General features: G+C 50.1%; 1 protein-coding gene across 4 annotated transcripts; it reads right to left on the bottom strand.

The window, feature by feature from the left end:
- Positions 1–3609: 3609 nt before the first annotated feature.
- PKIG (cAMP-dependent protein kinase inhibitor gamma) lies at positions 3610–22729 on the bottom strand. Of its 4 annotated transcripts, none has more exons than XM_048963066.1 (4): positions 22513–22729; positions 14761–14828; positions 5257–5432; positions 3610–4496 (listed from the first exon to the last, which is right to left on the bottom strand). In XM_048963066.1, exons 3-4 carry the CDS (start codon positions 5405–5407, stop codon positions 4417–4419), a joined length of 231 nt encoding a protein of 76 aa, XP_048819023.1. In that variant the 5' UTR covers positions 5408–5432; positions 14761–14828; positions 22513–22729; the 3' UTR covers positions 3610–4416. The 4 variants fall into 4 exon arrangements, with proteins under 4 accessions (XP_048819023.1, XP_048819024.1, XP_048819022.1 ...); XM_048963067.1 differs by having other exon boundaries at positions 14761–14825; XM_048963065.1 differs by lacking the exon at positions 22513–22729 and adding an exon at positions 22288–22471.
- Positions 22730–25763: the final 3034 nt, after the last annotated feature.

The following is a 25763-nucleotide window of genomic DNA, read 5'->3' as shown; positions in this document are numbered from 1 at the left end:
CAGCCCAGGACATGACTGTGTCCCTGTGCTGCGCTGGCCTTGCTGTCACTCAGCTGGGCATGCATCGGGTGTCCCCTGTGTCTGCTATGGGAAGCTGCAACCTGCTCGAGGATAGCATCGTCTGCACCCCAGAGCCACTACTGGGAAACAAAGAAGGGATTCCAGCACTGGGGCTGGGGTGGGCTCACCCTGGGGCAGGGGTTTTCCTGAATCAGCATTGCTAGCCCTTTACTGACACAATTTAAACACTTTTCCTCCTTTGGCTGCTTGCAACGGGCTGCAGTGTGATGCGTATTATTCACGCAAGTGTGAAAATGTAGGGTTTGGTTTTGTTTTGGAAAATCTAAGCCCAGCACCAGTGTGTGTTGCAGTATGGCAGAGCCAATGAGGTCTGAGGCCCCGAGCAGTCTTTGATGGGGATCTCCCAGGTCCCTGTCTGTGTCTCTCCCATTTCCCAGGTGGGAAACTGCTGTGAAGACATCAATAAATCAACATTTATTTCGTATCAACTATACAGATTTGCCTGGCTGAGCAGCAGTGAGGATGGATAAAGGGGGTCAGGGTGAGGTCAGTCACTCAGCTCACACCTCGTGTGGAGGGCTCTCACACAGCCGGGTGCTGCTGACAGCAGCTGCTGGTGACTCTCCTGGAAAGAGCTGAGTCAGCAGAGGCAGGCATTAGTCAGCAGGATGAAACCCACACCTCCTGCATCCCTCCTACAGATCCCAGGGATCTGACAGCAGCTGTTGCCCGCATTCTCCACCAAAAATGTCAACGGTTTATGGGCTGGTGGGAGCTCAGGCAGCAGGAAGGCTGCTCGTGGCAGCACTGGGAAGCCCAGATGCCACTCTGTCTCAAGTCACCCTGGAAGGTTCCCCCCCCCAGCTGCTGCTCCTTGGGGGCCTTTGCAAGAAATCTTGGTTTTCAGCTCACTGTTGCTTTTTTAATTTTCACCGTTCTTGGGAAAAGGTGTGCCACAGAGGAAGCATGCGAGCACTTTAGAAGCAGAGGATTTCTTCCCACTCATGCAGATAGGGAGGTTTGGCTACAGCGAGGTTTACCTGTGGTTAGGCTTGTGCTAACAAGAATAGGACAAGAACAAGCTGGGAACTGGTGCACAGGTCTGAAGGTTTTCTGGTGGTTTTTTTGTTGTTGTTTTTTAAGAAAGCCTTTTTGTCATCCTCCCTCAGCCAAGGAGTTCTGTGTCTCAGGCCTTACAGTGTCTGCCACAGAAGCGCACACCTTGTGCTCCAGCTGTGCTCATACTTGCATAGGAAGTTGGAACACTTTTACCATTTTGGGCCAAAATCTGCCTTCTGGGATCTTCCCCAGTTGTGTACTCACCCTGGGGAATTCCTGTGAACTACATTTTGCTCTTCTTGTATCTTTGTTTAGAACCTTACAAAAATTGTGCTTGATTGCCTGCGTTAGCCATTCTGTGCTCTTTCTGACTTGCCGTAATCTTTAGGCACTGTTAAAACTCAATGAGTAAATGGATAAGCTTGGGCCCAATATCAAATACTGTCTCAGGTTCTATCTGAATTGCTTCTCTCACTTCACCACAGCACTGGCTAGAAGTCAGATCTTCATTTTGGTGGAGAATTTACGAGGAAATATGCACCAAAATTCCTAAGCCATTTTACATTACATTACAGTATTCTTTGCTAATATGCAATAGAGCCATGCGTCCAGAGGAGAGACCATAATTTTCCAACAGTCAGCATCTTGATGCACCTGAGGAGGGAGTGTGATGCGTGGCATGATTTAGGTGGCTATAAAGATGCGTGCTCCAAAGATACTCCACCAAAAAGTTGCCTTTGGCAGAGGGCTGTGGTGGTCATGTACAGCATCTGCCTCGCTCTCAGCCAGCAGCACCTGAGTGCTGGGAACGTTTCCATTCTTTCTAGGCTTTCATATTTGTCTTCTCAGTGAAGTACTCATCTCTGAAATACATGGTGCATATCTACAAATAGGAGAGAGTGGATTTCTTACTTTTATAAAGAAAATGATAAATCATTACATTTAAGAATGTTGCTGTTAGAACCAAGCTTTTTTTGGATAATTTTTCTCAAAAAAATGTTGCTGAGAAATTGTTTGTTTGGATACTGGACAGTTGATTGTTAATCCTGTTTAACAAATTAACAAATTTATATGAAAACTGATGCTCTTGCCTTTCTGCTCAAGGGAGTTGGCAGGAGCCCTCCTCCATGCTCTTTGGTGTGAGCTGTCACACCCCTGTTTGGGTCAGTGGGTCAGTGTGGTGCTTTGGCAGCCTGCCTCCTCCTGTTACTACTTTGCCTTGAAAGCCTTAATGCAGGGCAGGGAAGAGGGAAAGTACCCCTCCTGTTAGACTTGCAAGCTGGATTTGTTGATGCATGTTGTTCCAACCTCATGTGTCTCTTTAGTAATCACAGAAATGCCTCTTACCCTTCAAAGCAGCAGCATTGTCACTGCGTGCTCTCACTTTTTCTGATGTGCATCAATAATGGTTTACGTTTTCTCTCTGTTTCCTGAGTTTTGCACAGCTGTTTGATGCTCACTCAAGTGGTGCAGCCTGGGCTGTGATGCTATTGGACTGCTTTATCAGGTGTTTTCTCATTGACTCCCCCATCCTTTAGTACATTTAGTTTGGAGTTCTGGGAGTTACTGCATGCTGAATTTCCATCTGAAATCAAAGGCCCAGAGCATCTGTGTGCTCAGCAGCTTTGCAAGTCACGATGTTGCTGGATTCATGCTGTGTCTGTAGTGTCAGTGCAGGCAGATGAGTGGCAGGGGAACCTGATGCCTGTGCTCTGAGGCACAGAGGGTGGGCTGAGGGCTCACTAGTGACCTGGCTAAATATAACGGCGAGAGCTATCTTCTGACCAGGGAGACTCAAGATTAGCTCACACTTGATTTCTGGGGGTCATGTGTGGTGTGCAGTCCTTCTGCACCACCCTTCCATTGCTTCATGTGCATATCTGAACAAAATTACTGCTCAGTGGAAGCAAGGAGAGCTAGCTATAAATGGAGCTTAAAGCCCAAATTATACCGTCAGCCAGGACAGGAGCTACCTGCTGGTTTGCCCCAAGGGTAGAAGGGGGTAGGCTCTTGGCACCGCCTGGGAACAGAGCTGTAATAGTATCCTGGCAGCTTCCTTGGTGCCAAGGAAGCAGATGAAGCCTCCGCCAGGCTGCCAAGTCCTTGTTCCTGTGTAGGTCGCTGTCTCATCCATTACTGTCCTGACCCTGTGGCCACTGCTTCTTGGAGACCCGGGGGCAATTCGCCCTCTGTCTGGCAGCAACTTCTCTGCTTATTTATGGGGTTGTTTGCTCTGACAAATCCCAAACGTGTGTTCAGTTCTTTCCAAGCTTGTGGAGGAGATGCTTGTGTCACCACTGGAGCTTTTCTCACATCAGCCCCTGCCCTGCTCAGGACCCAGCAGTGCCTGTGGAGCTGCAGCTGTTCCAGTGCTTTGCCAGGCCCCTGGATGGGGAAAAGCAGGCAGTGGATGTCCTTGCTTGTAATATGGATTCCAATCTGCCCATGAGGGGCTAGTGTTACCTTCTGCAGCCTGATCTGTCACAAGGCAAAACCAAGGAAGAAGAAACATCCAGGCAGAAGAACACCTTCAGTACTTAAAGGCTGTGTTGTTTATTCCAACAGCTTATATAGTTTTATCAAACCGTCTTTAACACAAAACATGTCTCCTAAAAGAATGGTGTGAGATCCTACCAGAGATAATCTCAGCTAACAGCTTGCAAAGTTAAGCCTGAATTTCAACAGTCCAAACAGCAAAATGTTTCTCCCTCCCTCCTCCCCCCCTTAACAATACCTTAAAACGCTAAAACCCAAAGGAAAAGATGCTGATGCTGCTGGGTCTGTCAGTGGAGCTCATCCACGTGGGGCTGTGCTTTGGTCCTTCCCAGGGCTGCATGGGTCTGGCCAGAGGTGCAGGGCTGGCAGGTGCCTGCTGCTGCCCGCCCTGCTCCAGAGGCCAGCTCAGGGGTGAGATGCAGGATGAGGGCAGTGCGTGGAGAAAACAATCATCTAAACCTCTAACCTACAGAAACAGAATAAATAATAGTCTAAATTTGCAAAGGGGGAAGGTACCTCGGACAGGAAAGTGTATATTATTACTGAAATATTTTTTTCCCATAGGGGAAAATTGCAGCTAAGGCATCTTGAGAATGGCTCATATCACTACAAACACTGCAGTGTTGCTCTAAGTCATCAGGGATGGGAGCAGAAGTCTTTTGGAGGTGCCAGTCCTTGTGCAGTATCTTGCAGCTCTTGAAACAAAAAGGTTGCAGCAGAGGCATGTGACAGACATCTTGCTGGTCCTGGTTGGCTTTTGTCCACAGATTCAATAACAAATTCTTGCTTAACGTTCACAGCAAGCCCCTCCTGCAGCCCCATCCCACCCCCTGTGCGCTCTCATGGGGAGGATTTGCTCTCTTGCTCCTTTGGTCTTGCTGCAGGGTCTCTCTCAGAAGAGGTGCTGGCTTCTTCACTCTCTGCAGAAGGGAGGAGTGGGAGGAAAGCACAGTTACAGTCTGCTGAGGACGTGAGTGATCAGGCATCAACCACAGCTGGCTTTATTCAGCTTGCCAGCTGAAGCCCTGTTGCAGCCCACCTGGAGCCAGATATTCAGCTTAAATGTATTGGGTTATCTCATCATGCTCTCAGAGCACAAGCCCTTCTCAAAACAGAGTATCTGGCGATGCTGAGAGGGAACCTCAGTGCTCAAAAGAAAGTGTCAGGACTTTATTTCAGGGTGCATCAATAGAACAGCTCTGAACCAAGAGTCCCTTTCAAAGCAGGAGTGTGTTCTCTGTGTTTAACCTGTAAAGGGCAAGCTGCACATGGGCAGCCTGGCAGGTACCCAGCTTGCTTGCTGCCAGCTGAGATCCAGTTAGTGCTTATTGTAAACAGATGCCCAGACATCGTTTTAGGAGTTACACTGGGGTTACACCACACCCCCTCACGTACACACTTGATTTTTATGAAGCCAAAGGTGCATCTAATGTGTACGAGGCCCTGAGAAGTCTGTTTCTCAGTGCTTGCTTTGTTAGAACACCAGTACCCCTACAAAGCAACCAAAGACAGGCCCTGGATTTGGTGGCTACGCACTGGGACCATGGCGCTGGTTGCAAAAGATCCTCCCAGGTGTCTCCCACCACACTTGGCTCCCAGGGACTTTGCTTTGCTGTAGTTTCAGGCTGTGCTCACCCAGGTGGGGTGTCCTGAGCCACCCCAGTGCCTGCAGCCCCTCACCTGCCCCTTCGACGCCGAGCTCGCCGATGTCCTTGGTCAGCTTGCGCATGCTGATGGTGTTTGCATCCCGCTGGATGTCATGGACAGCGTTCCTCCGGCCAGCCCTGTCGCAGGAAATGAAGTCTGTGTACGTGCTGGACTCTACCTCCATCGCATCTCTATGCTCCTTCAAAATCCTGCAGAGAGAACAGCTTTGAGCTTGAGGGTGCTCGGCCAGCCTTGAGCCATGGCTCTATCTGGGTTAGGTTACTGCACGGAGTTAAATTACAGCATGAAAAAATAGTCCCTGTAACTCCGCGCCCTGTCAGAGCAGCTTTTGAACTCTCAGGTAATGAGCTGCTGCTGGCTCTGCTGTCATCAGCTTTGTCACCATGTGCCTGCTGCTCTGGGGAAAGGGGGCTGCCTTAGGTTCAAAGCTCTGCATTTCAGCTTGATGTCAGCTTGGCCTAAGCCCTCCTTCCTCCTCAAATTGCCCTGGGAGCTTTGAATGGAGGCTGAATTTGGCTCTGCGGTGGGAAGGGGTGAACTGACCAGAATTTGTAATCAGGAATAGGGCTCTAGCATGCACTCATTAATCGCTGCTATTAGGGTGCACCTCATGGAATCCATGTGCAGTCAGTATGCTTCGCACGAGGCGGCTGTCCGTTCGCACAATCTTATAGGACAAGTGATAACGCTCTCCAATTAGGCGGAGATAGCTGTCGTTTGTCAGAATGGCATCAGCATGAAACACGAAGATGGGGATCCGCCTGCAGCCGCCACCGGTCCACCTGATGCATGGATGATCCTGCAGCCCGTCTCCAGCATCTTCCTCCTCTTCCTCCTCTTCCGAGGACGAGCCGCTTTCCTCCAGTCCCCGAGCCACGCCCGCCGGCATCTCCTCCGGCCGCTCTCATGCAGCCGGCTCAGCGGCCTCAGAGATCCCTCCTACAGATCCCAGGGATCTGACAGCAGCTGTTGCCCGCATTCTCCACCAAAAATGTCAACGGTTTATGGGCTGGTGGGAGCTCAGGCAGCAGGAAGGCTGCTCGTGGCAGCACTGGGAAGCCCAGATGCCACTCTGTCTCAAGTCACCCTGGAAGGTTCCCCCCCCCCCCAGCTGCTGCTCCTTGGGGGCCTTTGCAAGAAATCTTGGTTTTCAGCTCACTGTTGCTTTTTTTTTTTTTTTTTTTCCCTTCCATTTCCCAATCTATTTTTTAATTTCAGTGTAAATATGACTAACAAATTCCCACTGGATTAATGCCCTTCAAGCCACTTAGGCTCTGAACTGTGGCTACCCAAATCTTGCAGGTTAGGTAAGAAAGAGGCTATGGAGAAGCATCCTGAAAACAGAGACATTTCCCTATGAACTACTACCATGTGTCAAGGCCCATTCTCTCGCAGATGGCGAAGCGCAGGTGAAGAAGAAAGATCAGGTGACCTTGCTTGGAGTTATATCCCCTTGCTGACCGCAAAGTCTCCTGGGGAAATGTAGTTCTTCTCCGACGGACGAACATTCGGCAGATATCAAACCCCACCCCCAATGCATTACATGATGTTATGGTGTGGAATACTGATGACCAAAAATCATAAAACCATGACACCACGCACACACAAAAATCTGCATATTTACATGGAATTACTGGCTGCACTCCCCCAACATCAAATTCCCTTGTGGTACACACTGAACATCCCCATTTCTCTGCATCACCCACCAAGTGGACCCAGGTCCCTGGGCAAAAACAGTTCCACGAAGAGGTTTGCCCTTCCCAGAAGCTGGAAAGACCCAAACCGCTTTTCCCAACATGTTCTTTACATGTACTACAGGAACCTTATCTCCCTTGACAGTATGTAGGGAGCTAGCAGGACCATCACGATTGATAGATCCTCTGGTATTGACTAACCAGGTGGCTTCTGCCAAATGCTTCTCCCAGTGCTTAAATGTTCCGCCACCCATTGCTTTCAACATGGCTTTTAGCAACCCATTGTAGCGTTCACTTTTACCAGAGGCTGGTGCATGATAGGGAATATGGTAAATCCACTCGATGCCATGATCTTTGGCCCAAGTGTTTACAAGAGAATTTTTGAAATGAGTCCCATTATCTGACTCAATCCTTTCTGGAGTGCCATGTCGCCACAGGACTTGTTTCTCAAGCCCTAATATGGTGTTTCGGGCGGTAGCATGGGGTACTGCAAATGTTTCAAGCCACCTGGTGGTTGCCTCCACCATGGTGAGCACATAATGCTTACCATTGCGAGATCGTGGCAAGGTGATATAATCAACCTGCCATGCCTCCCCATATTTGTACTTTTGCCATCGCCCTTCCTCCCAGAGAGGTTTCATCCTCTTGGCTTGTTTAATTGTGGCGCATGTGTCACAGTCATGGATAACCTGTGCAATGGCATCCATAGTTAAGTCCACCCCTCGGTCTCTAGCCCATTTGTATGTTGCATCTCTTCCTTGATGACCTGAGGTCTCATGGGCCCATTGAGCTAGAAATAATTCACTCTTCTGTTGCCAGTCCAGGTCTATTTGAGCCACCTTAATTTTGGCAGCTCGGTCTACCTGATGGTTATTTTGCTGTTCTTCAGTAGCCCGACTTTTGGGCACATGAGCATCTACATGGCGCACCTTTACAACTATAGTCTTTGTTTGGGCAGCAGTGTCTTTCCACAGTTCAGCAGCCCAAATAGGTTTACCCCTTCTTTGCCAGTTATTTTGCTCCCACTGCTGTAACCACCCCCATAAGGCATTTGCCACCATCCATGAGTCAGTGTAGAGATAGAGCATTGGCCACCTCTCCCGTTCAGCGACATCTAAGGCCAGTTGGACAGCCTTTACCTCTGCAAATTGGCTTGATTCTCCTTTCCCTTCAGTGGCCTCTGCAACTTGTCGTGTGGGGCTCCACACAGCAGATTTCCATCTGTGATGCTTTCCCACAATACGACACCATCCATCTGTGAACAGGGCATATTTTCAGTTGGAGTGTAGCACTCTTCAGACCCTCTGTATGCCCGACTCCAGAATCCCAGGGGTCGGCCTCGGGTCTCTCCTGAGGCTCTTTGCCACAAACTCCAAGTGGGACCGTTCTCTCCAGCAGCAGTGTAGAGGATGTTCTTTATACCCTGTCCTGTTCGTACTGGTCCTAGGGCCACGGCACGGGCTATCTCCTGCTTAATCTGTTCAAAAGCCTGCTGCTGCTCAGGGCCCCATGTAAACTCATTTCTCATTCGCGTCACATAATAAAGGGGGCTTACAATGAGGCTGTAGTTTGGAACATGCATTCTCCAAAAACCCACTACGCCCAGAAACGATTGTGTCTCTCTTTTGCTAGTGGGTGGAGACATAGCAGTGATTTTGTCAATCACGTCTGTCGGGATGTGACGACGGCCATCTTGCCACTTTATGCCTAGGAACTGAATTTCCTGGGCAGGTCCTTTCACTTTGCTTCGCTTAATAGCAAACCAGCACGGAGAAGGATCTGGATTATTTGTTCTCCTTTCTCAAAAACTTCCTTTGCTGTGTTGCCCCACACAATGATGTCATCAATGTACTGTAAGTGCTCAGGAGCACCTCCCTGTTCCAGTGCAGCTTGGATCAGCCCATGGCAAATGGTTGGGCTACGTTTCCACCCCTGGGGCAAACGATTCCAGGTATACTGAATGCCCCTCCAGGTGAAAGCAAACTGTGGCCTAGACTATTTGGCCAAAGGAATGGAGAAAAAGGCATTAGCAATGTCAATGGTGGCATACCATTTGGCTGCTTTTGACTCCAGTTCATACTGGAGTTCTAACATGTCCGGCACAGCAGCACTCAGTGGGGGTGTGACTTCATTCAGGCCACAGTAATCTACCGTCAGCCTCCATTCTCCACTGGCTTTACGCACTGGCCATATGGGGCTGTTAAAAGGCGAGTGAGTTTTGCTGATCACTCCCTGGCTCTCTAGTTGACGAATCAACTTATGAATGGGGAGCAAAGAATCCCTGTTGGTGCGATACTGCCGTCTGTGCACCATTTTTGTAGCTATCGGTACCTGTTGCTCTTCCACTCGTAGCAACCCCACAACAGACGGATCTTCTGATAGGCCAGGCAGAACAGACAACTGCTTAACACCTTCTGTGTCCACAGCAGCTATTCCAAAGGCCCATCGATACCCTTTGGGATCCTTAAAATATTCCCTTCTGAGGTAATCAATACCAAGTATATATGGAGCCCCTGGACCAGTCACAATAGGGTGCCTTTGCCAGTCTTTACCAGTGAGGCTGATTTCGGCCTCCAACATAGTCAGTTCTTGGGAACCCCCAGTCACCCCATGAATATAAACTGATTTTGTCCCTTGGTGACTCGAGGGCATTAGAGTGCACTGAGCACCAGTGTCCACCAGGGCCTTATATTTCTGTGGTTCTGATGTGCCAGGCCATCGAATCCACACAGTCCAATAAACTCTATTATCCCTTTCCCCAACCTGGCTGGGGGCAGGGCCCCTCTATTTGTTACCTCTGTTGTCTGCAGCAACTGGAGCAATCACCTTTTTGGAGAAGTTCACCTTGGTGGTTGATTTGCCTTGTAATTGTTTTACCCGTGCCTGAAGTGCAGGAGTAGGTTGCTTATGCCACTTCTTCGTATCTTCTCCATGGTCACATAGGTAATGCCACAAGTCAAAACGTGACGTGGTCTTACTGTTGTCACTTGCTCGAGCAGGAGGACGTCTTCTTTTGATAGCTGAGATGTTGGATGACACTGACTGGGAGGAAATCAAGTTGATCAGTAGGCTGTCTTGGGAATTCTGATCTCCAGTGGATGTATCTGTTACCACCATGGATCCATCAGCATTAGACACGGTAGACAGATTGTCTATGCTACCTTCTTGCTCGCTCTCCATTCTGTTCAGCTTTTCAACTACCTTTGCAGTGGCTGAAACACAAACTCGTAGAGGGCTTAAATGTAACTCAAAGTCTTGAAGTTTATTAATCAGTTCATTTAGCCATACATAGCTGCAAATGTACTGGCGTACCTTTCTGGTGCAGTCTTTGTGAATGTACGCCACATGTTTGGTGTACACCTGACTCTCTCAGGATCATGCTCTTGGTCTGGATCATCAGGAATGAAATCAGGGCTATGTAGCATTTCCACCACAGCATATTCTCTCAAATAACTGATGCCTTTTTCTATATTAGTCCATTTCTTTTTCTCAGGCATCAGATCGTCTTTGAAGGGGTATCTTTCTTTTACAGCTAACAACATCCGCTTCCAGAGGGTGAAGGCCTGGTTCTGGCATGTACCAATGCCTCTGTCAATGGCTGAGTCCCTAGCAATGCCACCCAGTTGGCGAGCTTCTCTACTATCTAGCCACACACTGTTGGCCCCATTGTCCCAGCATCGAAGTAACCAAGTAGCAATAGGCTCATTTGGGTGACGTGAGAAGTCTTTCCTCAGACTTCGAATTTCATTCATTTTCAGAGATCGATCAACAAAGGTAACAATATCTTGCTCACCTCTTCCTCTGTCAGGACTTCTTGTTGCCCTTGTAGGCGTTGGTGACTGTGGTCTTACTGAGGGCCCCTCACCTGGACTCAGGGGTGCTTCTCTTAGACCTCGGAGCCAATCCTCTGGACCTCTTTCCTCCTCTTTCTTCTGTTCTAACTGAGTCGAGATTCGTTTTGTTTTCCGTCCTCTTACAGGGGCGACTGACATCAATTGTGGTGCCTCCTGTGGTTGATCAGGTTGGTCAGTCCCGATGCTCTCACCCTCTAGCTCTGCTTGGAGTCTGTCATGTTCGACTATGAGATTATTTAGTTCAGATTGGAGGGTGTCTCGCTCAGTCTGGAGGGTGTCGAGTTTGGATTGGAGGGAGTTTCGCTCGGATTCGAAGTCATCTCGTTGAGATTGGAGATTCCTTCTCTCAGCTCGGAGATTCTCCCCTTCGGCTTGGAGACTCTCTCTTTGTGTTTGGAGACTCCGTTTCTCAACTCTCTCTCTGGACCTGGAGACTCTCCCTCTCGATTCGGAGGGCATCTCTCTCAGACTTGAGGATATCCCTCTCAGCTCTCAGACACTCTCTCTCACTTTCACAAACTCTCTCCCTTTTTGGGATACTATTGAATAAGGCCCGATAAGCATTAGCCAGGCCCCAAATCATTTGTGCCTCCTCAGATCTGCCTGAGCCGCAACATTCCTGTCTCAAATAAATGCTTAAGCTTTCAGGGTCTTTCAGGTGTTCAGGAGTAAAGTTCCATGACACCAAAGATGTCCATCTCTCTAAAATCTCTCCCAAGCCTCTCCACACTCCCTGCCATTCAGTATTCTCTGGTTTTGGGGAAGGCTTCCTCAAAATACAATAAATACAAGTACTGACTGAAATAATGAACAGTAAATTCAGGGAGAATAACAATGTGATCAGGTGAGCATTCAAAAACTGCATAAAGGATTCAAAGGAGAGACTGGGAGCCTGCTTAAAAATCACAAGTTCTGTACAATTAGCAGCTCCCTCTGGAGTTGTATACCACATTGTATGCAGATACCAAGTACATATTTCCATCAGTGTTTCAATCGATTGTATATACCTATTGCCCCATAAAGCAAAGTGGCAAACTTAATTAATGCCCAGTATGTTTTGAGCATTAAAAAAGAAAAAACGATGGCATGCAGACCCTTGAAAGGCAGTTTGAGAAAACATTTTTTTTTCTCTCTTTACAGAAGCAAGATAGCAGTGCTCAAAGTTTACAAATATCCCAGAACACTGGCAGTCCGCCTAGACTCTCAAGGTCAAGTTTTCAATGAGCACCAGTGAAAAAGATAAACTTTCCCAACGAAGCTCTCCGAGAGCAGAGAGAGATCCGTTCTAAAAAGCTAAAAAACAGCCTGTGCCCGCATTCTCCACCAAGAATGTCAAAGGTTTACGGGCTGGTTCGGCCCGGTTCTGTGACGAGCGGGGCGGAGGGATCCGCAGATCTGCGCCTCCGGAAAAAAGGAAACAGGAGACCCCAAAATAATTAAAACAGCGGCACCGATCTGAGGAGAAACAAACTAATTTACTAAGTATATTATCGGAATGCAAGAGAACACACTATAATACAATATAATCAGAATTGAAGCTAATAAATCAAATATAGAGAGAGAGACAATGTCCGAAAGGTGGATAGGCCTCAGCACAACGCTGAGGTGAGATGCGCAGTCCAGATGAGCAGCAGGGAGATGGGAGCAGCGCCCACAACAAAGGGCAGGCGAGAGAGAGAAATCAGGCGACCTTGCAGGAGTTAAACCTCCTCTCCCTGACCGCAAGGTCCCCTGGGGAACGTAGTTCTTCTTTTCTTCAGGGCAGGTACCCAGGACTTGAGCACTGACAGTTAAAGTCCCAGTGCCCCACATGATGTTATGATGTGGAATACCGAAAGCCAAAAATCACAAAACCATGACACTTCCCTTCCCATTTTCCCCTCCCAAAGCTCATCCTGATGTGGGAGGACATGGCTCTGCATAAAGCAGCCCAGAGCCCACCCATGCACTTTTACCCTTGGCACTCTGCTGCAAAGTGCTAGCTCCACCCCACCACTATTTTTATTCTCACTTTCTCCCAACCTCTTGTCTAACTGCCTTTATATGTGAAATTGCTTTTACGCGAGCAAAACCATCGCTGTGCGGAAGATCTGCTAAGGAGTGAAATTTCAAAACAGAGTAATAGCAGGCACTTTAAACTCTTCAGCTGTAGCAGTCTCACAGCTGCTGCTGTAGCCACCTCTAGAAAAACCTGTGCATTGTTCCCACCTGTAATGGGCACAGAAACCCCCCTCTGCCCCCTCCAGCATGGCTGGGCCATTTGGATCCCCCCAGTCTCCTCTCCCGGGGAAAAAAAAAAGTCCCTGCTTTCACTTCACCTTTCCAGCAAAGGCTGGAAAGTACCCAACAGTCCCACAGCTCTTCGGATTCCACCAGGTGCCACCACCTCCCAGGCTGTGTCTGGGATGTGCCCAGCACCCTGCGGGCTGCCCAGGTGAGAAAATACTGGTGAGCCTGGGAGAGATGAGATGCAGCTAGAGCCTGCAGGGCTGCCCTTGTGTTTAAAGGGAGCTGGAGAGAAAGCAGCTGCTGGAGAGATAGTTCTGTTTTGGAGGAGGTCATTGCTGCTGGGTGGGGCCTTTCTACAAACATGGAGGTATGTAGGGCTGGTGGTTTTTATGGTATGATGGTGCTGGCAGGGAGGCCCAAGCCCAGCTCTGCCCTGGCCCTGCCTGATCCACCTGTGCAGCCCACAGGATGTTATGCTCACACTGCGCCTCATGCCCACCTCCATAAGCCAGTATGACAGGCTCCACAGCCTCCTTAGGGAAAGGGCCCTGTCTGCTTCCCTAGCAATAAACCAGGACAGTCTTATACTGGAATGAGGCGGGCTAATTAGAAAAATGGGCTCAGCTCTGCTCCCTGGGGTGTGTTTGACCTGTTATTTGTGCTGCTGCTTGGAGGAAAATCACTTGTGTAGCTCACAGGGTTGGCATACTGCTTGCTGACAGTTCAAGTGGGATGTGCAGGAGTTCCAAACGAGTTTGCAGGGAGAGCTGAGCCCTTCCACATGGTTCCACATCTCCCCTCACCCAAAGCAGCAGTCCTGGTGCTGTGCTGCCTTGCTTAGCTCCCACCTGAACAGAGCTTCACCTGTCCTTGTGCACATACCTCCCAGCATTGCTGTGGTGGGGGGGGAGGATGTTGGGGCACTGCATTAGATGGGAGCAGCTGCTGAGCCCTGCTGTGAGCAAGGCAAATCCCCTGCATGCTGCTCATGAGGGATGTGGGATCTCAGGTATGAGCTGAAGTGGTTATCAAGATGTCTCTGAAATAGTGGAGGAGGTATAAAGAGATGCTTGCAGAAGGGAAAGCTTGTAATTAAACAGATTGCCAAGTGTTTTATGGTCCACTGAGATGCTGCCTGGGCATGGACAGACACGGGAGGTCTCCAGCATGTGTGGGAAGATGCTGGATGCAGGAGGTGGGCTGCTCTGAGACCTGCAGGGTGAATGTCTGTGCAGCAGTGAGTCCAGAGTTCTGTCACTGCCAGATCTGCAAACACCAGCTCAGTCCAGCCAGATTGTGAGTGACAAGAAAACAGCAAGGTGACTGAAAGGCTGTGAGCACAGAAGGACTGTGTGAGCTGGCAGGCTTGCTCTAAACACCAGCGTAAAAAGAAGCTCTGCTTTGGGAGCTCCTGCATTTTTGATGGGCTGACCCTCTGTGCAGAGCAGGCAGCAGAGAGAGCAGGATGCTGGGCTGTCCCCAGCCAGGGTGGACTAGAGCTGGTGCTGTGACACAGCTTGTGCATGGCTGGGAGGTATGGAAGACACAGCAGGAAAGTCATTACAGCAAAACCACAGGCGCTTGTTCCCTCTTAGCAACTTTCTAGCAACTGGTAGTGCAGAATACAGAGGTGGTCAAATGACTTTTTGCAAAACAGGAAGGAGAAAATCCCCTTTTCCTTCTTATATTAAATTTTTTCTATGAAGGAAGATGTTATCAGTCTGTAGTGGAATCCCTACCTGGTTTAGTTGACTTTCCTTTTGGGCGTGATTTCAGACAGGCTCCATACACAGCAGGGCAGCGGCTTCTGGGGAAGGAAAACAAACATAAGAAACAGTGTCTGTGCTGGTGTTAGGATGCATAAAGCTCAGCGGCTCTTCCCACCACCGGTGACTAATGGGAGGAATCTGAGGGTAGTGAGTATCAAGAGGAGCAGTGAAAGGCTTTTAGGGGTTGCACTAAGTGATTTGCTCTGCTGGGTCTAAGAGCAAAACCTGCCCAGTGGCCTGGCCTCACGGAGAGCTGCCTTTTGGTTTTATTTCTCCTTTCAACATCTTGATGTGTGCACACTGCGGCACACAAGCACCTGACTGGCACCACAGGAAGGTTTGAGGGGTTCAGTGCTGGCAGTGTGAGTACAAACAAATGTTCATGTGCAAGCCCCCCTGCCATTTAAAGAAGTGAAACTTCCACGTCAACTGCTTTGAGGCAGAAGGGGAAGCTTGCCTGGTGCTGGCAGCTGCTTTGGTTTGCCTTGTGTTGCTCTGCGCACAGCTGTGCCTTCTCCCTTGGTCCCCAGGCCCCTCTCAGACATTTCCTCTGTGGCCTTAACATCTGTGGGTGACTTGCAATCTCCTGACCTGCAGGGCCCAGCCAACAAGACACTTGCTTATTTTAGCAGCTGTTTCAGCTTTAGGACATTTTGGAACATCACGGACTGCTGGTTGTTTTTTATTTCTTGCTTCCAGGGACAAATATTAGCAGACCAAAAAGCAAGAAATTAACCATTTAAGAATGCAAGCAGTAGCTCATTCAGCAGTTCTGCCTACTCTGAGCTGTGGATCACTGTGGCTGCAATAATTCATCACTTTCCAAACCAGGTCAAATCTACTGCCTTCTTCTTTATTCTTTGGCCCACTTCTAAAACTTACTCATAGTTGGAGCCAAACATTGCTCACTGGCTCCATCCCTGCTTCAAGGACAGGGCACTTGCTGCCTTTATATGTCACTTTGCCCATCTGTTAAGTGGAACTATTAATACTCGCCTTCCTCACTGGATGTTTCACATATCTGCAAGACTTTGAAATCTGCAGATGACGGGCTTACAGAAGTGGAAAATCCTAATGATGATCATGACAGTATCCAATCAAAGACGCAAGGATTTGACAACATGCTTTTGTTATTGTTTATTCCACTGACGGGGAAGTGCTTGTTGGAAATGCTGGACAGGAAAAGAAACAGCATTCCCACAATTCTGGGAATATGCATTACCCTTTTGGGGTACCGATCAGGAAAAACAAAAGCAGGAAGGAGGAAAACCAGCTTTGAAAATCTTTGATCCTTTGTTTCCCTCCTTTGTCTTCCTGCCTCACTCTGGCTCCTGTGTCACACAGCCCATACACTTAAAGCTCTGGCATTCCAGATGAGTTGCAAAACATCTCAAAATCCACAGACCTGTGCCAGGAGATGCTTAAAGCAAACTGGAATGAGGATGCTCTGAACTAGAAGAGTCATCACTAAGCAATCCTGTTCCTGATGGGCTGTTGGGGAAGCCCCCTATTCTCTCAAAACAGCTGATTTTGGAGCTGATTTTGCAGCTACTCTTCTCCACCTCTGCAGCCTCAGCCTCACCTCCATGTAGGGCCTCACAGCCCTGGTTGAGGATTTTGGAAGTGGAATGCCCCGCTCATCTTCTGCTCCATATTCCATCCACCCAGCCCTGGGTGATGGGCAGAGCTGCAAGGACCCAGCGTGGGCAGACTCCCTTAAGCAGAGAGTGTGGGGGCTTAAGGCTGATGCTGAGGCTAGCTGCTGCAGTGGGACTAAAGTGGGGTGGGTGTAACTTGTCAAGAATGATTCATGTTTCTTTGATGCATTACAGGACCAGATTAGGCACTATGGATTATAGGGACCTATGTGGAAATGTCCAATGGATAGCTGCTCTTCAGGAGTGAATTGCAAAGGCGTTGCCATCAGCATGGTGCACACAGTTTGAGATCCAGATTGCCTCTGCCTTTTTTCAGCTGTTACCCTAAAGGAATGTGTATATACACACCAAACAAATGCAGTTCTCACCACATTGCTTCAAAATGAATACATGCTCCAAGAAGCTCAGAGTGCTTTTTGGCAGAATTCGGTGTTCTCTACAGCAGATGTTATGGTGCTGCTTTTGATCCAGAGAGGAAGTCCTTTTTGATTTTGCCCAAGGTGATGGCAGCAGACAGAAGATTGTTACCTTGACTCACAGGTAAACATCAATCCAAATGCATCACTGATTAGCCTGGGGGCTCCTCCCTGGGCAGACTGAAAGACCATCTCATTTGGTATCCTGTCTCCAAATACAGCTGGTATCCTTGGCTCCGAGGTGCAAGAATACTTGTAATTATGATGAAATATTTTTCATTAGTTACTAATTGCCCTAAACCAGGAGGTTGTATAATTCTTAAAATGCAATATCCTCATAATTACAAGCAGAGTAGTTTAGCTAGCTACATAATGATCTGTTATCCAATAAAATGCCTTCTGAACTCCTACTGCCAGTGATATCTAGAGGCAATGAGCACCGCAGACTAATTACACTTTGTGGAAAGAGTAATAGCAGTAAAGCTGATGACTCTCCGGTGGGGATATTTGGCTTATTACATCACTGCAAACATCAACAACTGTTGGCATTTCAGTGCTGGCCTGCTCCTATGGCAGCGGGTTGTGGCCAGCAACGTGCAGGCATGGAGGAGCCAAGCAGAGCACTGCACCTCTCAGGGCTGTGCTGGGAAAGAAGGCATTCAGGAACATGCAGAGCAAACCAAGAATGAGCGCTGCAAAGGCTTGACAGGGAGTGCAGGTTTTGAAATGGAGGAATAAATGGTTCATAATCCAACACTGCTCTTCTTGCTCAGGTCCTGGGCTGAGCCCTGCAGTGATGTCTGTGCCTCTCTGTCACTGCTGTTGGGAGGAGCTGAGGACAAAGTGCGTGCAGCAGCTGACCGTCCCCATTGCACCGGCTGGCATTGGTAAGCCTGGGGGCGCAACCTCCCTTTATGAGTTGGCTGGAAGCATGTTGGTCGTTATTTCCTTCTCTCATCCTCTTTAAGGAATGGATACTGTGCTGGAAAACTTGTCTGGATTGGTCTGTGTGTATGGCCTTGACTTGAAGAGTAGTTTATGCTTGTGGAGCAACAACCATGTTCAGGCTTTGAATGTGAAAATGAAGATCAAAACAGAGTGGCACAGAAAGGGCAAATAAAAAGCTGTGGTACAGCTTCTGCTGTTTCTTATCAACTTGCAGATTGATCCCTTGTTTCTGTACAGACCTGTATGAACCCAGGAGAACTACGTGATTTGTGCCTGGCCCCTGTATGATAGGGGTAATGCTTAGCATTTGGTCGGAGGGATCGGTGCTGTGATAATTGGTCCTGAAAGATGGGAGTCCCAGAAAATGGTAACAACCTGGAAAATGTCTTTCACAGCTGTCTTTTGGAGGGCAGGGTTGTGTGTGTGTGCATGCATGCCTTCAAGGAGGCTCAAAAGTATATTAGCTTTTCTTTGGTAGAGGAGAGTAAGGCAAAGGGGAAGCAAAACAGTGCTTGCTAGCTCCTCTTAGCCTTTACACCTGGTCAGAATCAGCCACTGTGCATACAGAAATAAGTTGTTGGAAGATGCGGATCTATGTCTTTGGGTTTTAGTGTTTCTGCTATGCTGCTGCCAGCCTATGTGCTTTACTGCAATGAGATCCTGTTCTTTGAGGGATCGAAGCTCTCACCCTGTATGGGAACTGCTGAGTCATATGATTGAAAAACAGTTATTGGCTGCCTATTCGGCATTACAGGCAGTAGAGCCAATAACTCAGACAGCTGCAGTTATAGTCAAGACCACTGTGCCAATTCAGGAGTGGGTGAAAGATCTGACCCACCTTCCTAAGACAGGGGTGGCCCAAGCACAAACAGTGGCACGATGGGTCGCCTATCTCAGCCAAAGGAGCAGTCTGTCTTCATCCCCCTTGAAAGAAGAACTCCAGAAGATCCTAGGCCCAGTTACGTATCACAGTGATGCACCAAAAGAAATACTGGTCGCTCCACCAGAGAAGAGTCCTGTTCAGGAGGGAAAATACCCGATCCCTGAAGATGCCTGGTACACAGATGGGTCCAGCAAGGGCAACCCGAGCAAGTGGAGAGCAATAGCATACCATCCTTCCACCGAGACAATCTGATTTGATGAGGGGGATGGTCAGAGCAGCCAATGGGCAGAACTGCGAGCCGTGTGGATGGTTATAACCAAGGAACCCGGTGATGGTATCCTGAACATCTGCACAGATAGTTGGGCTGTGTACCGGGGGCTCACTCTCTGGATTGCACAGTGGGCCACCCAGGAATGGACTATCCACGCCCGACCGATCTGGGGCAAAGACATGTGGTTAGATATATGGAATACGGTCAAACACAGGACTGTACGTGTCTACCATGTTTCTGGTCATCAGCCCCTACAGTCACCGGGAAACGATGAAGCCGACACATTGGCCCGAGTTCGATGGATTGAGAATTCACCATCTGAGAACATCGCCCGCTGGTTACATCAGAAGCTACGGCATGCTGGACAAAAGACAATGTGGGCAGCTGCTAAAGCATGGGGACTGCCCATAAAGCTATCTGATATCGTCCAGGCATGCCAGGATTGCGATGCTTGCTCCAAGATGAGACCGAGATCGTTGCCCGAAACAACAGCCCATCTTGCTAGGGGACACAATCCTCTCCAGCAATGGCAGGTCGATTACATCGGGCCCCTTCCTCGTTCCAAAGGGGCAAGATACGCCCTGACCTGTGTCAACACTGCAAGTGGGCTACTGCAGGCCTATCCAGTACCGAAAGCAAACCAGGCATATACCATCAAGGCACTCACTAAACTGATGTCTGCCTATGGGACACCTCAAGTCATCGAGAGCGACCAAGGGACTCATTTTACTGGTGCAACGATACAGCGCTGGGCAGAAGAAAATAACATCGAATGGCGATTCCACCTGCCATATAATCCAACGGGGGCAGGCCTCATCGAACGTTATAATGGTATTCTTAAGGCTGCCCTGAAGACAGACTCCCAGTCCTTGCAGGGGTGGACAAAAAGACTGTATGAAACCCTGCGGGACCTGAATGAAAGACCTCGAGATGGCAGACCCAGTGCCCTGAGAATGTTGCAGACAACATGGGCCACCCCGCTCAGGATCCAAATTACGGGCACTGATCATCAGGTAAGACCCCAGATTGGTAACGAAAATAATCTTCTGCTCCCTGCCCCTGAAAACTTAGAGCCGGGTACCCATAAAATGAAATGGCCCTGGAAGGTGCAGGTAGGACCCAAGTGGTGTGGCCTACTTGCACCTTGGGGGAGACTATTGGAGGTGGGAGGCTCAGTAGTCCCTCCAGTAATAGGTACATGGCCTACTGATATTGTGGTCAACACTCCGATCTTTATTGCTAAAGGGACCCCCATCATGTCCCTATGGCAGATCAGGACACCTCCTTTGGTGCCTGATATCGTTATGCAGCCGCAGATATCCGGCCAAAAGGTGTGGTACAGGCGGCCAGGACGTGCCCCAGTACAAGCGGAAGTGTTGACCCAAGACAGAAATACGGCCTGTATCTTGCCCTGGAGAGCAGACCTTCCCCTCCTGGTACCTGTAAAACATCTGTATGACTCCCCGTGAGTCTGTGAGCCTTCAGGACCACCGGAAGGAACAAAATGCCATCAAGCGTTCCAGTGTTGCTGTCAGATCACGTACAACACCCGGTGATGGTCTGCATGGGACTGATGGAACATAGAATGGACTTGCACCTCAGGACCTCATGCCTCCAGGCACATCATCGAGCACTGGCCCATAGAAGAATATAGACATCCACTGATCATCACTTGTCTTGAACTGTACGAACACACGTCGCGATAAAATTGTATAAGCGTCGCGACATACCGGATCTCTGTATTAGGGAAAGCTTACCCTTTTGTTAACCTGATCATTGGTTCATGCCGTGAAGGGGTGGAGTGTATGGGAACTGCTGAGTCACAGCCTGAACCTCTGATTGATCACCTGAGGTGAGCCATGAGTCAGCCAGAGGAGCACAGCTGAAGGCAATTCACCTGTGCTGCTGGAAGGGGTGGAGCCAGGCTGCACCCCTCCTGGACCTATTGAAGAGCTGGCTACCAGAGGGGAAGGATCTCTTCTGGAGATCACCTCTCTTGGTGTTTTGTGGTGAGCTCAGCCGAAGGGTAAGCTCTTCCACTTATTCTCTTTTGTGATCGTTGTCTACTTTGCCTAACTCTCTTGATTATATTGTGATTATAACATCTTGATATCTATTGATTATACACAATTATATTGTGATTATAACATCTTGATATCTATTGATTATACACACCCTCTGGAAAGTGTCCATGCAGTGGAGGACTTGGAGCCCAGGGCCCTGTCCTGTGCTCAAGATACTTTAAGCTTTACTGGCAGAGCCACGTTTGTAAGTGGCCATTTAGTCTGTATCTGTGCTACAGATGAATTCAGCCATTGGGGATCCCCGGTGCACCCTTCTTCCCCAAACACTGTTCCTCATTACAGCAGGCATATAACAACTTCTCAGACAGCTGGAAGGGCCCACCTTGCTTGCAGGGGACCTCCCAAAAGCCTCAACAGCCAAAGCACACTCAGAACCACCCCGAGGGCTTTGCTGACCGTGGGCGAGCACAGTCCAGAGTCTGAGAGGCTACATGCTTCCCTTGGAGCCGTCCTTTCTGCTTCTATGTCTCTCCCAGAGCCCCACCTGACACTGGCGCATTGCCTCTTTGCTTGTCCACTCATCCCAGCCACCACGGGCATTCCCCCAAAGAACTCAGCTGTGCGTGGCTCTCATTCTGTGTGTGCGTTTGCCCCCTCTGACACAACGGGAACGTTTCCCAGCGGTCCCTCCAGGAGCGAGGCCTTGCGCTCCCTCCCAGCTGCCTGCGGGAAACCGGAGAGAGGAGAGCGACACGCAGAACCGAGCCGGAGGAATTTTCAGAGCCTCCTGAGAATACCACCACACAGTAGTTCTTTTTTTATCCCGCTCTTAAAACACTTGCTAGGAAAGCTGGATGCCAGCGAGTCCCCAAGCCTGCGTACGTCGCGTTTGTGAGGCTCCCGGCCGTGCCAGGGCTCGGGGCAGCCCCGAGTGGCCACGGGCACAGAGCCCAGCGGCTCCCGGACGGACACAGCGAGCCGCTACGTCGTAAGAGTTCCCGTCTGGCCGGTTTCTTAAAATAAACGGGCGAAGGGCAGAAAGGATGCTGGAAGTCCCCGTGAGGATCGCCGTGCCGCCGAGCATTCCTTTGTGATCGCGAAAGCCGCTCTCCCCGCGCAGCAAACCAGGAGCAGGCGACTTCCAAAGCGAAACGCAGCCCCGCCGCTCAGCCCACGGCTCCACGGAGCAAAGCAAAGCTCCGCCGCGAGCAGCCCAAGTTACGTCCGCAGAAACCACCCACCGGCATCCCCCGGCCGAGCGCCTGCCCTCGCACCCCGCTCCCGGCGCCGCACTTACGGGTCCCGCTGTCTCCGGAGGAGCGGGGCTGGAAGCGGCGCTGCGGGGCGGCAGGGGCGGCTGCGGGCAGCTCCACGCTCGCGGCTTCCTCGCGCCGAGAGCCGCTAAATGAAGTTGCACTTGTGGGGCCGAGGGGCGTGTTCTGCTCCCCGCCGGGTGAGTCCCTGCCTGCTGTAACCCAATGCTCGGCCCGATGATGTCAAGAGGCCGCCGCTCGGCTCCTACCTTACGGGCGGCGGGAGGGATCCGTTTCCTCCTCGCGGGGATCTTTGTTTAGCTGCGCATTGTAACCTCATCTCCCGGCAGCTGCGTACGCCCCAACATCCTTCCTTCGGTGCCCGGCTCCGGCTGCCGGGCGCTTCCACGCCGTGCGCCAGCTGTCCGGCAGTGCCGGCCCGCCCCGCACCGCCCCGCCGCCCTGAGCCCTCTGTCGGGGCCGTGGGCTCCGCTGCACGCGAACCGTCTGGCAGGGAGCTGTGTACGCGTCTTTCTGTGTGCTTTTTGCACTGGAAAAGCGTGCCCCGTGCCGGGTGAAATTCAGAGCTGGTGGCAGTACCTTAATGTAAGGGGAAGGTGTTTGGGGCAAGGCAGCCCGGCATGCCAAGTAACTGCCTCTGCGCCCACTCTGCTGGCAGGGCTTTCAGCAAGGGGGAGAGGAATTTCTGTCCAGGAGTGTCTCCTTGAGTGGTGTCACCTCTCTGTGTCCCAGCTGCCTTGGGGATGGCAGCAGGTGACAGAGTTAGGCACAGCTGATGGCAGTGCCGTGTCCCCTGTCCTCTTCCAGCACAGCCCTCCTGATAGTGGACAGCTGCAAGCACCCAAGTGGGGCAGATGCTTCCTCCTGCTTTGCTGGCCCAACCTGGAACCAGGGCTCGTTAGGACTAATTACTTTGCCAGCAGAATGAAGGATGTCTTTTTTTTGCTGTAAGGATGCTATGAGCCTTGTAAATGGGAGAAGTAGTATGCATAAACTTGGCTGGAGCCAGGGGAGGTCTGACTGTAGGCTGAGCACACAGCCTGACACCTTGCAGGGCACCAGGTAGGTCCTTCAGGAGCCCTTCTGCTGCTGTCTGCCATCAGCCCTCTCCTCTTGGCCCGGTGCCGTGTGCCTGCAAGCTGCCGCTGGTGGCAGATACCCACACCCTGCCATCGCGTGCAGGAAGAGATAAAAATACCAACAAAAGCAGTCAGCTGTGCAGGAAACGCCCTGACGCCTCCAAGGAGGCACTGACGACAGGGAAAGGACCTCAAAGAGGCAAAATCCCCTCGCAGTCCGTGCAGCCGCGCTGACCTATAGCTCCACCTCTCGATTCTGCTCTATTTTATTTCGCAGTCAGCACCAGGAAGCCAGTTTGATTTCCAGAGGAGTATCATTTGACGGAAACTAATCTCTCTGCAGCCCCTTTGGGTCATGCATTATTACTCACTCGATGGTGATGGCTGGGATCTTGCTGCTGGTCCTCTCCGGACACAGGAGATGGGGTGGCTGCAGCCTGGGGGACAGCTCAGCTGCCTCAGGAGCTGACGAGTTCTGTGCTCCCTCCAGCTCATACCTGAATGTGATCCAGGATGACGCTTGGACCACAGGCTCTAGAGGCCAGATCTTGTGAAATACAAATGCCACCACGCCAGCAATGGTGCAGGCTGCCTTTTCTTGGTGATTGCATTGCCACGCATGCAGTGTGCAGCTAACAGCAAAGCACTTTGGAAATTCAGGAGAGCAGTATGTGGACTTTATAGATGAGATATCTACTATTTGTCCTATTCAAAGCTCCCAGCCCTGTGCCTGGCCCTGGGGATAATCTCAGAGCATTCGTCAGGAGCCCCTTCCCCCCCCACCCCCCACTGCCTGGCCTCTCCTCCTCCAGGACCACCCCCACAAGGACTCAATGTTTTGAATGTTTTTGAATGTTTTCCACTGGAAGCAGAAAAATGCATTTGGGGATTAAACTGTGTTTTCTACAGAGAATTTTTTATTTTTTTTCCATAGGGGAAAAATACGCCATGAGACGCCAACAATTTTGCAGTTTTGCCTGAAATCTTAACATATTAGGATAAAAATACATTGTTTTTGATGTATTTGTTCTGGCTCTTTTTAAATGAGAGTTGTTGTTTTTATCTGGAAATCTGCTCCAGCTCCTGACTGAAGGTCTCCCATCTCTTGTCCTTCGTACAACATACCAGAGACTTTGGCATCAGACACCCTGGGATGCCCACTGCAGTAAGAGCTGCCTGGCATGGCCTGCTCTGGATGGCAGACTGCACTATAGGGTTGAGCAGACCCACCTGAAGGCTCAACCAGCCTTTTGTGGCTTTCTGCACTTTCCTATGGCTTTTACTCCAGCTGATTTACCTGCTCATCTTGGCTGAGCTTCTTGCTGCATCCAGCTGCTTTATGCTGTGCCACTCTGCATGGTCCTGGGCTGGCATTAATGGCATTGCCTTTGCACAGGGGAGTGTTTGGCTTTGCTCTGTTGTACTGGTGCTGCTGGCCTGTGCAGGATTGCAGTAATTTTATTTTTGGCTCTTTGAGACTCTGCATTGGGGTGGGATGGAGATGGCACTAAGAAGGGATGGGACTGTGATGCCATGTGGGTACCTGTCCACTGCACTGCAGTGAGGAGCAAGCAATTGTCCATGGGACAACTGCAGTGGGCATCCCAGGGTGTCTGGGACAAAGAGAAATCCCATAGGGCAGGTCCAGGATGAACTGAGAGCATACCTGAGGATTCTTACATAGAAAAAAACAATCCCCAGAACAGCAATGCGGTGCTGGTCACGCTCTGCATGTCCCAGTGAGGAAAGCCATCAACACAAAGTCTGCCCAGGGAGTTGCAGACACATGCACCAAGCTGTCATTGCAGGAGGCTCTGACCTGCTTCTCACCCGACCATTTTGCAGCCTGAGCCTGGTGTCCCTCCTCAGGCAGTGTTGCTGCCGCCCTCCTCTTGCATGGCTGAGCCTCCTTGTGCAAGCACAGCTTTCCGTGGCGTTTCCCAGGTGCTGAGCTGTCCGTGTCACTTGATGTCATCGAGATCGCCAGGAAATGCGGAATGGCACAAGTTAGACATGGAAAAAATGTGCACTGATTTTTTCAAGACTTCCACCCCCAAAAACAAACACTTTCAATAAACATTGGACTGAAAAATGCAAGGCATATTCCAACGGTCTGCTGGGCTCCCTCAGGCAAGTGCAGATGTTTCAAGCCATCCAGTGACATCTTGCACTTAGAGTCATGAGAAGAAGAGACACTGTCAGGTAAAGCAGAATCAGTGCCAAGCTCTCTTTTCACTGCCACAGAAAGGACACTTTGCAGTAGATTAAGGCGACTGGGTGTTGCTGTGTCTCAGTGAGTTATCCACGTTCAGACCAATTTTGTTGTTATAGAATTTGTTAACCCAGAAAGGTTCATCATCAAGAAGTGGGACTCAGAAAAGCCTTAACAAGGCCAAGCTCATTAGCGCAGCTCTCCCAGG

This window comes from Lagopus muta, chromosome 16, assembly GCF_023343835.1.
Source record: "Lagopus muta isolate bLagMut1 chromosome 16, bLagMut1 primary, whole genome shotgun sequence".
Taxonomy (NCBI): domain Eukaryota; kingdom Metazoa; phylum Chordata; class Aves; order Galliformes; family Phasianidae; genus Lagopus; species Lagopus muta.
The sequence above is the reverse complement of the archived record's forward strand: the minus strand, read 5'-3'. Positions and strand labels throughout refer to the sequence as shown.